General features: G+C 37.1%; 1 protein-coding gene across 1 annotated transcript; it reads right to left on the reverse strand.

Annotated features, from left to right (window-relative positions):
• Positions 1-102: 102 nt before the first annotated feature.
• Positions 103-14,366, reverse strand: KRR1 (KRR1 small subunit processome component). The gene is made up of 10 exons (XM_028096283.2): positions 14,205-14,366; positions 11,265-11,437; positions 9,232-9,366; positions 8,928-9,053; positions 8,753-8,836; positions 7,575-7,631; positions 5,448-5,618; positions 3,170-3,247; positions 2,970-3,063; positions 103-718 (listed from the first exon to the last, which is right to left on the reverse strand). The coding sequence occupies exons 1-10, from the start codon at positions 14,287-14,289 to the stop codon at positions 576-578; spliced, it is 1,146 nt and encodes a 381-aa protein (XP_027952084.1). The 5' UTR covers positions 14,290-14,366; the 3' UTR covers positions 103-575.
• Between the last annotated feature and the right edge of the window lie 768 nt (positions 14,367-15,134).

Here is a 15,134-nt window from a genome sequence, read left to right on the forward strand (position 1 = left end):
TAGTAATTAAGGGATTTAAGGGGCCTTGCTTTTTTTGCTTATGGGTTGTTTAATCTTAAACATAATGTAGAATGAGATTATAAAAAGAAATAAGCCTAAATGTTTACTCGTTAGCAATAGAGAGAGCACTGCAAAATCTGCATTTATTTTGCTCAAAACCAAATGGTGGGACATGATTATATTTAAAGACTAACCAGTGGCATCAAACACTGGATTTGATGGATAATTACAATAGCCACATTCCAAAAATCTTTATATAAACAACCTAAAAATTACATCTAAAATCATACTTAGGCAAAACACGCCAAAACAGATTAGGTGCAATATATACAAAGACATATATAGCACTTTCTAGCATAAAGTTTTCCAAAAAACACACAGAGAATACAATAATTTATATTTATAAAGGACAGCTGTTTATATAAACACTGTTTTGAAGAATGACAAACTCAGAAAAATGTGATCAGAGTATTCCTTCTCACGTATAGGCTACTAATGCCTTCATACCTCAAAATCCTTTACGAAAGGAGATAGCTTAAAAAGGGTTCTCATCCAGGGTTTTTTTTTTTTAAATGTTACTTTTTTTTCTTCTTTTTTTTTTCATCTGCTTCCATTTTAAGCTTAACTTCTTCAGCTGAAAGAGCTCCCAGTTTCTTATTCTTGGCTTTCTTAACCTTTTCCTTGATGGCAGCCACATCAATTTTATTTTCAGTAGAAGCTAAACAAATTAAAACAATATATGTAATTCTTTACAATTTACCATAGAAAATAAAGAATATGTATTTGGTACAATAATTTCAGAGTACTGTTAACAGGTGAAAGGTCATGTTGTAAAATATAAAACACCTGCCTAAAATATAGAACTGCCTAAAGGAAAGTTAGAGATTGAAGAGAAAACAAATCATAAAGTACTTTAAAAATACATTAGTGAAAGTAAACATGAAATTGGCACATGAATAAAGGTACACATGAAAATGGCACTACAGTTTAGCTTTTTAAACTAATTACTGAATTCAACAATATTAAAACTTCATTTTTCCCCTTAAATTGCATTTGAGATTAATTTTACTTATATTCTTTCCCATATTTTAGAACTGCAAGAGTACTCATTAAAATGCCAATTTTCCATTCTGCACATTAATATAACTTAAAATTACATTTCATGAAGAGTATTAACATGTAGCCCTTCTAGTTTCCATAATTTTAATTAACTAATCATTAAGCTTTAGGTCAAAATCTACTTCATCTAATAACACACATAAAAACTTAAAAAAATAGGGGCACCTGGGTGGCTTAGTCTGTTATGTGTCTGCCTTTGGCTTGGGTCATGATCTCAGGGTCCTGGGGTCAAGCCCCACATCGGGCTCCCTGCTGATGAGTCTGCTTCTCCCTCTCCCTCTGCCCCTCCCCCTGTTCATGCTCTCTCAAATGAATAAATAAAATCTTAAAAAAAAACAACTTAAAAATAAAGTTTTCCAAATATTAGTTCAATGAATGACTAGTAGCACTTTATTTAACAAGGTTTTGGTAATAAAGATAATGATCTAAGAGTATTTGGAGATTCTCGTAACAGAACCCAACCATGGAATCAATGCCAAAAGCTTGAACAACAAAGAAAAAGAAGGAGGAAAAAAAAAAAGTAGGTTTTTCTCACCATTTAAAGAGCGGTATTCAGAGCATAGGAGAAGCACAAGTTAAAACATCATCAACTTCCCAGCAACTTGAGTAGAGATGTAGAGCCTTCACTATCATGAAATCGCTACATTTTTAAGCATTATAAATGGAGATTAAAATGGCTACTAAACGACCTTCATAGTAAAACTCACAGGCTCAGCAAACTGGAAATTATAATGCTTATGACATTTTTAACTTTTACATAACCAATGATCTACATAGAAGAATACAGTATTTTTAGAGCTATTAACACTGATGTAATTAATATAGGATGTTATGTCTGGTTTTGACCAATAAGTCAGGTACAATAATGCCAGTGACTTCCCTCCCCTCACTGTGTCACTGGCGACTCTGGAAATTTACTTCAGGAACAGTACAAGTGTTACTAGTGGGAAAGAAAATGCAGAAGAAGAAAGGATAGATCAAATGAGGCTAGGAATAGAAAAGATACAAAACTTTTGTTTTGTTTTGTTTTGTTTTGAATCTTAGAGCATCAAGGAGGGAAGGGCAGAGGGAAAGAGAAAATCCTCTAGTGAACTCCTCACTGAGCACAAAGCCTGATGTGGGGCTTGATCCCAGGACCCTGAGATCATGACCTGAGCCAAAACCAAGAGCCGGCCGCTTAACCAGCTGAGCCACCCAGGTGCCCCACTCTGACTTTTTCATAGCTCCTAAGATCTTGTTATTTTGATGGTGTCCTTTAGCCCACGGTGATCAGAAATCCATCATAACAATATAGGAATCAAACTTTAAGCCACGGATCACATAAGTAAAGAGAAGAAAAGCATAACCTCTGATAAGCTCTTTCTGAGAGGCATGATAACAAAGCTCGGGGATCTCACTGCTTCAGTTACTTTTAAATCTATAGAAGATTCACTGCTCTAAGTTCATAGCTTTCACAACAGAAGAGTCCTTCTCCAGCAGGGAGTCTGCCTCTCCCTCTGCCTGCCGCTCCCCCTGCTTGTGCTCTCTCTCTGACAAATAAATAAATAAAATCTTAAACAAAACAAAACAAAAAAAACCCCCAAAGAGTCCTTCTCCAGCACAATCAGAGGTCAGGAGAGGACTGTCAATCCAGGACATTCTTAAATAGGCATTAGCTGCTAATAAATTATAGAACACCTCAGTGGTCTCATCCCTAGGATTAGTGATTAATGAAATGTCAACAGAATTGATGAAAGATATAGTTATGCCTTTAGTTAACACTCAAAGAGATTCAGACAAATTCCCTATGGATTTACTTTTCAGCTAACAGACTTTAACATCAAACCAATAATTGGAAAACAAGCATTTACCTTCCTTTGGTTTCACAACTGGTTTTTCCTTAGGTGGAATAAAAGCTTTGTTTCTTTCTTCTTGTCTCTTACTAAGAGCTTCTGCTTGTTTAGCCTGCATTATTAATAAGAAATACATTAATAACACAATTTATCATTAAACAGGAATTAAAATTTCTATGAACTGTGCTATCAATGTTGTGAGCTAGACAGAGTCTTACCTTTATGGCTTCCATTTTCTGTCGCTTCTTTTGACTTGCCTTCAGAAAATATTCACCACTAGCCAATTCTTTATCAATCTGTTGAAATCAGTATTTACAATTACATCAGAAATAAGGTAAATGAGAAGTCATCCCTAAGAAAGGCACAATGTCCTTGAGGTAAAGACAGTGAGGTCAAAAATCAATGATCAATTCACAAAGGCACTGACACAAAAAGGAGATGTGCTCTACGCTGAAGGGAATACAAGCAAAAAGCATGGAGGTAGGAAAGGTGATGTGTTCATGAAATATACAGCAGGCAGTTTTAGATGGGCTAGAAAATCAATGATTCAGAAAGGTGTGAGGAAACTAGAAGGATAATCTGGGGTAAGCTTGAAGAAACCTGAATCCAGGTGAGAGGGTAGGCTATGATTTAGAAATGACCGCAGGTTTCTGAGAGAAAAGAAAGAGACCAAAGCAGCATTTAAAAGGTACAGAAGAAAGAAGGGATAAACGCTTGGAATAAAGTAATGGCATGCAAAATGAAAGGCAAGAATTGTTAGGATTTGGTGACTAATTCAATACTAATTAGAGAAAGCACTAGCTTATTCATTCAATATATAACTGACTTATCTCACACTTACACAGCATTATTATATCTAAAGCAATGTTTTTAAAACTCTTAGTAGTTACTAAGCTCTTTACAATTACTAATCATTTAATCCTCATTAACAATCCTTTGAAAAAGATGTTTTTATTATCCCCATTTTATGTATAGGGAAACTGAAGCATGGATGGGTTAAATAAAATGCCAGTCACGAAGCAAGTAAGAGGCAGAGTAAGTCAGCTGAGACATCACTGTTTTAAGAAGCTTAGCCACAGGGAAGAAAGAGAAGACAATTACTGACTACAGGACAGGGCCGTAAGAAGTGTACCAGCTGTTATGGAATGACAGTTGGGTAAATAAGGTCACTCTACTTTCCCCCAACAAACAGTTCCTTTGTTTGCTTCCCTTTACAGAATAGACCTCATGAACCAACACTTCCATTGTTTTATCACCATGATCATTATTTTTTTCCCCTCTGACCTTTCATCAAACCTCTGGGAAATTCAAACTCCAAATACAGGGCTGTGGAAAAGACAAGACAGTACACAGAAAGGGATGTGTTTACATGCTGAGAACAAAGCACTAGTAGAAAGGAAAAACTTTAAGATACAGCCAAGGGAGGGAATCATGAAATAAGATCCCTCAGGAGACAGGCCAAGATAGAACTCAAAGAACAGGTAAAGAAAGAATTGGTTCAGATGGAAAAAAAATTATAGGTGAGAGAAAAGGAAGTTGAAAGAATTCTCACTTGATGGTCTTAAATATTTCCATAAAATACAATGAATGTCATCTGTTAGGAGAGAGAGGGTGCTTCAGGAATTCAGAGGACGGGAGTGCCTCGGTGGCTGAGTGGGTTAAGCGTATGCCTTCCACTCAGGTCATCATTCCCTTGGGCTCCCTGCTCAGCGGGCAGTCTGCTTCTCCCTCTCCCTCTGCCTGCACCTCCCCCTGCTTGTGCTCTCTCTCTCTCTAATAAATAAAATCTCAAAAAAAAAAAGACAAAGAGAGAGAATTAAGAGGACACACATAATTACCAGACAATAGTGAGGATCTACCCGAGGTTGGAAACGTGAAATTATAGTGGATTTAGTCCAAAGATAAGATGTTCTCCAGCTATATTTAGTGGCCACATTATGGGAAAGAAGCCAAATTTTAGGACTGATCAAGTTTGAGAGTTTTGCTGGACAGGTGTGAAAAGAAGGAAAAGGCAGCATACAAGAAACAGTGATGGACAAGAGAGAAAAGGAAATTTGGGGGAAAAAATGAAGCCAGAAAACAGGTGATAAAATGAGAGGCATTCATAACTTAGAAAAAGGATGGATGTGAATTTAAGATTTCAAAACTGGAGCAGTCATATAGCACATGGTCACAGGAAAGATGCTAAAGCAGAGTGAGAGCATTAAGGGTTAAACCGTTAATTTTTTTTTTTTTTATCCATGGAACAGGTATTGTGGCTACAGGGGCACAACTGACAGCAACCACCTAGACATAGTTTACACTCCTACTGTGAAGCCTCCACCCTCCACGTTCACACACTGAGCTCAAAATAAGCCTATTTACACTTACCTTTAGTTTCTTATACCTGGACACACACATATAAAGTCTACCTAAATTACTCTCCATAAAGTTTCTGACAAAATAGATTAAAATGGTTTCCCCCTCATGTAAAGAAATTCAACATTTAATACTGACCTGACTTTCTGGCTGTGGTGGTGGGAATGGTGTGTACTCTTTCTTGACAGTTTTTTTCTTTGGTTCCTTGCGTTTATTCACATTCTTGTGCTTAAACTGTGGCAAAAATCTTTCCCAACTTTGTGATCTTAATTCAGAATCTTTTGCCAACTCTCGTTTAATCATTAAGGTCTTTAGTCATGGGGATATATGAAAAAAGTAAGAATTTTTAATTTTATAAGCCATGCATTTATCAAACTAAGACGTTACAAATATTCTTCCTATAAATAATTCAATTAAAATGAGTAGTTCTTGGGGCACCTGGCTGGCTCAGTTGGTTAAGCGTCTGCCTTCAGCTCAGGTCATGATCCCAGGGTCCTGGGACTGAGTCCTACATCGGGCTGGGCTCCCTGCTCAGTGGGGAACCTGTTTTTCCCTCTGCCTGCAGCTCCCCCTGCTTGTTTGTTCTCTGTCAAATCAATAAATAAAATCTTTAAAAAACAAAACAAGGGGCGCCTGGGTGGCTCAGTCATTGAGCATCCGCCTTCAGCTCGGGTCATGATCCCAGCGTCCTGGGATCAAGCCCCACATCGGGTTCCCTGATGGGCAGGGAGCCTGCTTCTCCCTCTCCAGCGCCCCCTGTTGTGTTCCCTCTCTCGCTGTCTCTGTTGAACAAATTAAAAAAAAATTTTTTTTAATTAAAAAAATAAGCAAATAAAATAAAAAAACAAAACAAAAAACTCCGAGTAGTTCTTAATCTCCTCAGTAGGAGCAAAAAATTCCATAAAAAAAAGTAATCTCAAACCAAGCATCAGAAAACCATTAGAAATTTAGATTAAATGCAGAACTGTCAGGTGCCTGGGTGCTGTCAGTTAAGTGTTTGCCTTCGGCTCAGATCATGATCCCAGGACTCAGGATCGAGCCCCAAGTTGGGCTCCCTGCTCAGCAAGGAGCTTGCTTCTCCCTCTCCCGCTGCTTCGCTCCTACCCCCTTTCAAAAAAAAAGAAAGGCAGAACTGTTGAAATAAACTGAGATGAGACTAATTCAGCTTTTCAACCATTAGTTCATTAAAACCTTTAAAATTCAACTTAATAGGAGGAGAGTTCTTAATTAGCAATGTTCCCTGAAAGCAGGAAGTTTTTGGTAGTACTTTAATTACCACAGGGAAAGAAAAAAGTAAACTTTCTCTTGATCAGATAAAAACAATATTCTCATATTTCTCCTACTCCATTTGAGTTTTGCACACATTGGGACATCAAAGGATGCAAACCAGTCATCAGATGCAAGACAAGCTCTCTTTATCTTTAATGTCCCAAGGCAACTCAAAATCATTCTTTCACCCCAATCTAAGAGTGACTTCATAACTTCATCAAATTTAGGTGGACTGCTTAACAAACACCCCTCACAGGGCGCCTGGGTGGCTCAGTTGGTTGAGCGACTGCCTTCGGCTCAGGTCATGATCCTGGAGTCCCGGGATCGAGTCCCGCATCGGGCTCCCTGCTCAGCAGGGAGTCGGCTTCTCCCTCAGACCCTCTTCCCTCTCGTGCTTTCTATCTCTCATTCTCTCTCTCTCAAATAAATAAATAAAATCTTTAAAAAAAAAAAAAAAAAACAAATACCCCTCACAAAATAGCTCATTACAGCATGGTTATATTTCCAAGTATAATCATGAATGCTATGCACACAGGGATTAGCATCTCTCTCAAAGTTTATAATTTGAGCGTTAAATAAAAAAAAAAGTTTTAATACAATCTGAAATATCCCAGACTCTACTTACTAGAAAAAGGCAGAATTCTGAAAGATCACATCTTTAAATAGAGTAATAGGCCCATCAACCAAGAAAACTTGATTGTTATCATCTACAACCAACTCTATGAAACTTACTTCCTTTTTATTAGAACTATGTCATACATCACAGGATCCCCCTTCAATAGTTTTCAGACCGCACACCACAGAAACCTAAGTCTCCAAGGATGTAACTACAGGACTAGGGTAGAGTTGATGGGCTGAACTCTACCTCTAATTTACCCTAAATACTTCTGCTTTATCTGTTTTTTGCATTAGCCTTCCATAAAAGATTTAATTTCAAGAAAGGTTTCTGTAGCTAAAAGAAGTCTGACAACCACTGTTACAGTAATATAAACTCACTTTAATGTTATAAATTGGATGAATATTCTTCATAGTATCTAGGACTACTTTTCGAACCTGAAATTTGCAAAGAAAAATGAATTAGTCACTTAAAAAGATTTTAATTAACTAAGTGGAAGGGGATTAATATACTGCAACATATCCTATGAACCGAGCAATGACTACCAAATTGAATATAGTAGTTCCTTCAACTGCTTTGAGTGACTTCTAGATCTTTCGTAAGAATCAACCTCTCTTGGACGCAATGAAGTTTCTCAACTTTACTGCTAAAATATAACATATAGAACTAATACAACAACACTTTGGAACTGTGGAATTTAGGGAGAAGGCAGCTAGATTTAGAGTCAGAAAATAGGTGCTCAAATAATGGGAATGCCACTTCGTAAGGTAAAGTCCTGTTCCAGATTTCTCATTTGTAGTATGGAAATAAAACTATCTCAAGGCTCTGCTGTGAAAACTAAATAAGATAATATAGTTAGACTTCACAAAACTATAGGGTATTCAATATACTTAAGTTATTATTGCCACATAAGAAAAGGGCATTTAACTTATGAGAAAGAGGTCTAACAGATCTGCTATTATAGGTCCTGGAAAGGGAACAAGACCTCATTGCCAGATCCAGACAACCAAAGCAGTTAACAGAAACCAAAACTGCTCTACAGATTTTCTCATAACATTAAATGTGACAGATAAAAAAAGTTCATCAATATATTAAACATTCCACTAAAATTCTGACAAAAATATATATTTTAAAGATGGTTTCAGAATCTGACCTCTACTGGTTGATACAGGTTACTGCAAATGACAATTATCACCATTTAATTCTCTAATCACTTGAGCACATGTAACTACATATTTCCCAAATGTGCTACAGACTAAAATCTTAAAAACCCACTTAAAATTTGTAGTGGAAAGAGGGATGATGTGTAGACCTTCTAATTCGGAAACAGATACCTCTTTAGTTGCCAAAGGTTGGCCATAATATGTTAGGATCTAGGAGTGACAATTCCCTCAAACAACACGAAGCACAAAGTATTTACCAATGGGAAATCAAAAAAAAGCACATTCTAAAAAAAATAATAATTGCAAAACAGTATATCACCCAATGAACTATTATAACCAAATTACTTAATTTGTTCTCTGCTGAAAATTAACAGAAGATAGTAAACAGTACTCACCTCTTTTAAGCCACTAAAAGGTCCAATGACTGAAACTGTGTTTCCCTGAACCATAATGTAACAGTTTGTTAAGAGTTCCAAAGCCTATATCAAAAGAACAGTAAGTTGAAATTCAGTACACTGAAAAACTAATGACAGAGGAAGACACTTAAGTTTTCCACTGATAAAAAAGTACCTTCAATGTAGATCCTTTGGGACCAATGAGACGCTGTCTTCTTTTTACAAATCTTTCTTTATTTCTTACTAAAGAACCTATTTTAATGATGTCACATGCAACATCATCCTGAAGAATTCGTACTGCCTTTTGGAAAAATGAAGAAAATATTCCATCAATATTCTTTACAAATGCATTTATTTTCAAGGCCCAGGCTAATGAAATCGAAGCAGAAAAATGAAAACTCTAAGAGGGAGGGATGCAGTGCTACATGTCATCTCTAATGTTGATGCAAATAAAGCAAATTTTGTAATTCTAAATTTACCTGTTCAAATGAAACACTCCTTGCTAAAAGTTTTATTAGGTCTCTGGCCCTAATGATGATATATGGATCAAAAGTCTTCTTTGTTGTACACACAGTCATACTGCCCTCGATCAGGTCCAGGGTTGCATTAATGTGCTGCAAAAAGGAAAGAGCAAATACACAATTGTCTAAAAATCAATTCAATTTTAGGTAATTATAGAGCCTATCCTAATCAAACTACTAGTTACTGTAAATTAAGCTCTAAGTCTATCAACTCCCTCCTTCAAGAAGCTGGGTAGTTGATATAAATAATGAACACTTGATTACTTTCATATTTCAAAGAATATAAGAAACACACAACTGAAACCATTTATACTTACTTGGCTTTAGAATACTTTGTACTTATTGGAATAAAGATTACTTCTAGTTTAAAAAAATATGTATCAATGCAAACGAAGCCATAGTTAAGACCTAGGGTAAAAATGTAAAGCTACATACAGCTCCCCTATCCTGGACCCAGCTCTGATCTGCCATCTGTTCCTTAGGGTGAGAATGGACTTTCCCTTTCAAACTTTTTTCTAATTGCTTTGTATTAGCTAAATACAAAGTAAAAACAAATTCTCACAGGTTCAGAAAGAAGCAATAATTGGAAAATCACGCATTAACTCTTAGTAGGAAGAACCAGATTTCAACAAAGCAAATTAAAATGTCATTTTCTGACATTTCAGAAGAATACTCTGAAGAATATTTCAATGTAGTGAGTGATGAACAATTCAACATAAGGTTGGGTCTCTATGAGTTTACAAGAGTCCAATCTCAGATACAGACGCTGTAAAACAGCTTGCGGTTTGCTGAACCACTCTAATACCTAATACCTAACGGGCACAAACAACTCCAGAGCAGTCACACAGTTGAGATATACATTTTATTTTATATCACTACCTAGTGTGTGCACATGTGCCCACATACACACATATACATGAACCAAAAGTTTCATAAAATGAAACTTATCCTTACCATATGTAATACATTATTTTTTTCTTTTTACTTATTTATTTTTTGGGTACATTCTTTTTTTAAAAGGCTCATTATGTCCACTAAATGGACTTCTTGCTCCACTAATTTTAATCGACAGTTTGAAAAACAAAAAATATACTGCTCTCGGGAAATAGCAGCAACATACAAGGGAAAGTTGGCCACATCCCCATCTTCCATTTAAAATGAAAATTAAGAAATCATCCAGGAACATGCCTCAACTTAAACTATACAGACACATGGCAAGTATCACAGTATAGAATAGGCATCCTGAAACTTGGGAGTTCACAGCTGAGTTTCAGAAAGTCCGTAAGATCCCTAAATTTTAAAGGTATGTGAATTTTTCAAAGTAATCTATTACTGACAAAATTAAAAACGAGTGGAATATAAGAATAAAGCTTAGGGCGCCTGGGTGGCTCAGCAGGTTAAGCGTCTGCCTTCAGCTCAGGTCATGATCCCAGGGTGCTGGGATCGAGCCCCACCTCGGGCTCCCTGCTCAGCGGGTAGCTGGCTTCTCTCTCTCCCTCTGCTGTTCCTCCTGTGCTCTCTCGCTCTGTCAAATAAATAAAAAAATAAAATAATAAAATAAAATAATAAAATAAAATAAAAATAAAATAAAATAATAAAAGAAAAGAAAAGAAAAGAAAAAGAAAAAGAATAAAGCTTATATTTACGCTGTTTAAAATACCAAGGGAACCAGAGGTGCCTGGGTGGCTCAGCTGGTTAAGCGTCTGACTCTTGATTTTGGCTCAGGTCATGATCTCAGGGTTGTGAGAACAAGTGCCATGTTCAGCGCATCTGCTTGGAATTCACTCTCTCCCTCTCCCTTTGCCCCTCCCCCCAATCACTCACGCACACTACACTCTGGTGCTCTCTCTAAACAAACAAAACAAAAAACAAAGGAACCAAAGTAACCAGTTATGCCAGTACCTTAAAAAAAAAATCTATCAGCATACATACTTATTTAAAAGTAAAGGTATAAGAACCAAATCTCAAAGAAATATATAAAATGTGCATACATGTTCATTCAAGGCTTTCTGTACCAATGGCCAGCACTCTTTCAGGTAAGCCTCCCTATATTTTGGGAACAAAGTTGCAAAACTGCTCTCCTCCAAGAGTCCTCTGGGATTGTCCTCTTTGGAAAAAGCCGGTTCCTTCCAACCATCAGGAACAGTAAGGAGTTCTGATTCATCTAAAGAGGGGAAGAAACTTACACATAAGATTTTAGCCTTCTTTTGGACACTTTTTTGAACACTTATATGCATACATTTACATGCTCCCAATACTCTCCTTGTAGTTCCTGTTCCCATGCTCTTTATTCAACAAAGAACATGCCTCTGTCATTATTTTCAATACACTGTATTAAAATTAACTGTATATACTTCAGCCTCGTAAGACAAAGTTCCTTAAGGGCAGGGACCCTCCTTGGATCCACAGTAATTAGCATATGCCTGACAGACAGTGGGGTACTCCAGAAACTTCTATTGTACTACACTATTAAAGATCCAAACACCACTTTGTTTACATGACTATTTTCAATATAACCTTTTAGACTTTCCTGAATTGCAGCCTTGTGTGTGTGTGTGTGTATATATATATATGCATGTGCATATATATTTGGGTTTGTGTGTGTGCACACACACACATATACTGTCAGTTACCAATCACTGGTACAGGGTTTTAGACTTTCCAAAGAGTTTTCATATGCCTTATTTCTGTATACACCTTCATTACAACTGTGAAAGGTAGTAGCAAGAACCAGTATTATTTTCCCCGTTTTATAAAAGACGTTCAGTCCAAAAAGATTAGTGACTTGTCTAAGGGGACACAAAGGTGATTCAGTCTAGGTCTCCTTTTAATAAAACAAAATGTCTCCTAAGGGCCATATATGATCTCCTACATCATTTATTAGAACTCCTGGTCCTGGATTTTAGGAATCTCTTAAATCTAACAGCTATGCTTTAATTCTGTACTCCTCAAGGGTATGACCCACAGGGCTGCAACATCAGCATGAACTAGGAGTTAGTCAGAAATGCAGTTCTTGGGTTCCAATTCAGACCTACCAAATCTGAATCTCTGGGATGAGTCCCAGGAATCTGTGTTTTAATAATCTCATCAGGAGATTCTTATGCACACTAAGTCTGAGAAAAGGGCCTCTGTAGTTCACGTTATCCACCACAGGTAAACTTACTTCCCTTTCTTATACTCAAGTCTACTTTGTTATTTCTGGTTCAAATCACAGAGAATTAGCTAGTCTTCATACATCACTTACTTCCCAATATCCTTAAAAAAACAAAAACCCTCCAATTCGATAACTGTGATTACTTAAAATGTTTATCTTACCAAGTTTCTACCCAATTTAAACACTGCAGTAGCTACACATTTAAAACAAAAACAAAAAACCTAGCAAAATACACAGGAGTTTCACAATAGAGGAAGTGCAAATAGCCCAAAAAACATGTGAAAAGATATGCAACCTCACTACTAATAAGGAAAATTCAAATTAAAACCCCAACCAGATACCATTTCATACTTACCAAAATGACAGAAATTCAAAATGCAGATAATATCAAGTGCTACTGTGGATGTAGAGCAACAAGAATTCTCATCCACTGATAGTGGGAGTGTAAACTGACACAACCCCTTTGGGAGAGATTTAGCATTACCTGCACATACCCACTTTGTAAGTGGGATTCCAGTCCCACTTACATAATCTGAAGAAAACGCTTGAACATGCAAACCAGGAGATATACAAAAAGATGTTTATAGAAGCATTGTTTATAATAGCAAACAATGGGAACAATCCAAATGTCCACCAACAGTAGAATAGTAATATAAATAAATGTATATTCATAGAAGAAAATCTCATCAATATCAAATGAAAAGAATAAACTACAGCTACAAGTATCACCTTGACTCAATAAGAAAAACAAAGTTTAGCCTAAGAAGCCAGAACAATGTCTACAGCCTTCTTGCATTCATATAAAATTCAAAAACTGACAAAATCAAACCACTTCGTGCATAGGTGGTAAAGATTATGCAGAGAACAGAAGATCAAAACGATTCAGGATGGTTACCTCATGTCCTGTAAGGGAGAAGCATTATGATCTGAGAGGTGCTCCTAGGCGGGGTCGGGAGTATGGCAATGCTTTTTCTGCGTAATGGTATAGAGTGCTCCTTTCTCACCTGTTGTGTTTATTCTTCAAGCTGTACATAGACTGTACTCTATGTTACATAATTAAAAATAACAGAACTCCTTTAATACTTCCCTACTGCCTACAGAATGTGAGTTCAAGGTTTTTAACACTTCCAATAAGACTGGTTGCTCGGGTCTTGGGCTATTTCTCTGGCCTCTCTTTGTCATTCACACTGAAAAAAAGGTATAAAACCAGACTACAAAGGAAGACAGCAATTTAAAAGTAGGGCAGTCTAAAATTAGAGTATGAGTCGTGTCGTCTAATATTTTAGCGGTTTGACAAACAGGAATGATGATAATGTTACAAAATTTCACTAACGGACAAACTAGCGTTAAGAACACGCCAGACACCTCCTTCTCCTAACTGTCTCACTCCTTTATTATCAGCGTTCACTCATATATATAACGACCTCCTATTCCTACCCCATTCCATCCCTCATTTTGTTGAAGACTTCCAGCCACCGCCGCGAGTGTAAGGTCCTGCGGCGCCCTCCACAATTTCTTAATCTTCCTTTGACAGAAGACAAACTCTGCAACATCTATACTTTGAAAGGCCTCTAGCAAAAGCGGTTAGGAACACGTGGCTGGCACCATACCTGCCAGTCGGTCCCGCAGGCTTGGCCATCATCCCCAATCCTCAACAATGGTAAGTACTCAACTTCACAGAACACACTAAGGCAGCGTTACGCGTCCCCAGCCAGCGGAAGAAAACAATCGTAACTCAATATCCTAATATCAGGTTTCAGTTCTCGCTCAACCTTACCTCGGTTCTCCGGCTTCGGCTTCTTGTTACGAAATTCACTTCTCCGGTCCGCAGCGGCCGGTCCGTTTAAGGAGGAAGACGCCATCTTCAAATTGCTTCCGGTGTTACCGGAAGTGGAACTTTTCTTAAATCCTACCGTATTTTAGTCCTGAAAATCTGTCTATTCAAAATGAGTTCCGTAGAATTTAGACGCGATCTGCGCAATCTCCGTGCGTGCGTACGCTAAAGCCCGCGTTATTTGCAGACACTACAAGCGTTTCTCCTGCGTAGCCAATGAAGAGCCGGAGACGTCTTTCCCAGGATGCATGGCAACCACGGAGTTTAGCTGCATGCTGGGAATTGTAGTCCACGACTATGGGCAAGCGGGAGCCTGTTTTACCCGTAGTTTTCTCTTGATCCCGGTATCTTACTTAGGACCCCGAACTCCAGAGTTTGGTTATATAGCGCAAATGGTCTATCCTTGATGTCACTCAGTCATTCATTTGATAATATTTAATATGACTGTCAAATAAGTGCTAGGTCTAAATACGAAAATACATGATCCTTGATGGCAGGGAGTGACAGTAATAGTTAACATTTATTGTGAGACTACTTTTCGCCGGCACTTTATTTGCATTTCTAATTCTTTAAACAACATTGAAACAAACAAAACTCCCTAAGATTGATAATTTTTTGTAGGATAATTTTTAAAAGTCTTTGTTTCTGATGGTAATTTCCTAGAGTCTTGGTATACCTCTTTCTAAGCCAGAAGAATAGTAATTAAGTGACACTTCTGAAGAGTTTCACCTAGCCTAAAATTTCCCAAATACCTCAAGACGTGAAATTCATCATTACTACAAATTTTTACACTTCTAAAACTCTAAAAATTTTTAGACATACTAAAGATGAAACTTCTTTTGATGACTGATCTTACTACTTGCCACTTCTAAA

The sequence above is a fragment of the Eumetopias jubatus genome, unplaced genomic scaffold, assembly GCF_037043125.1.
Source record: "Eumetopias jubatus isolate StellerSeaLion01/CBP00866 unplaced genomic scaffold, mEumJub1_p1.0 scaffold_8, whole genome shotgun sequence".
NCBI lineage: Eukaryota > Metazoa > Chordata > Mammalia > Carnivora > Otariidae > Eumetopias > Eumetopias jubatus.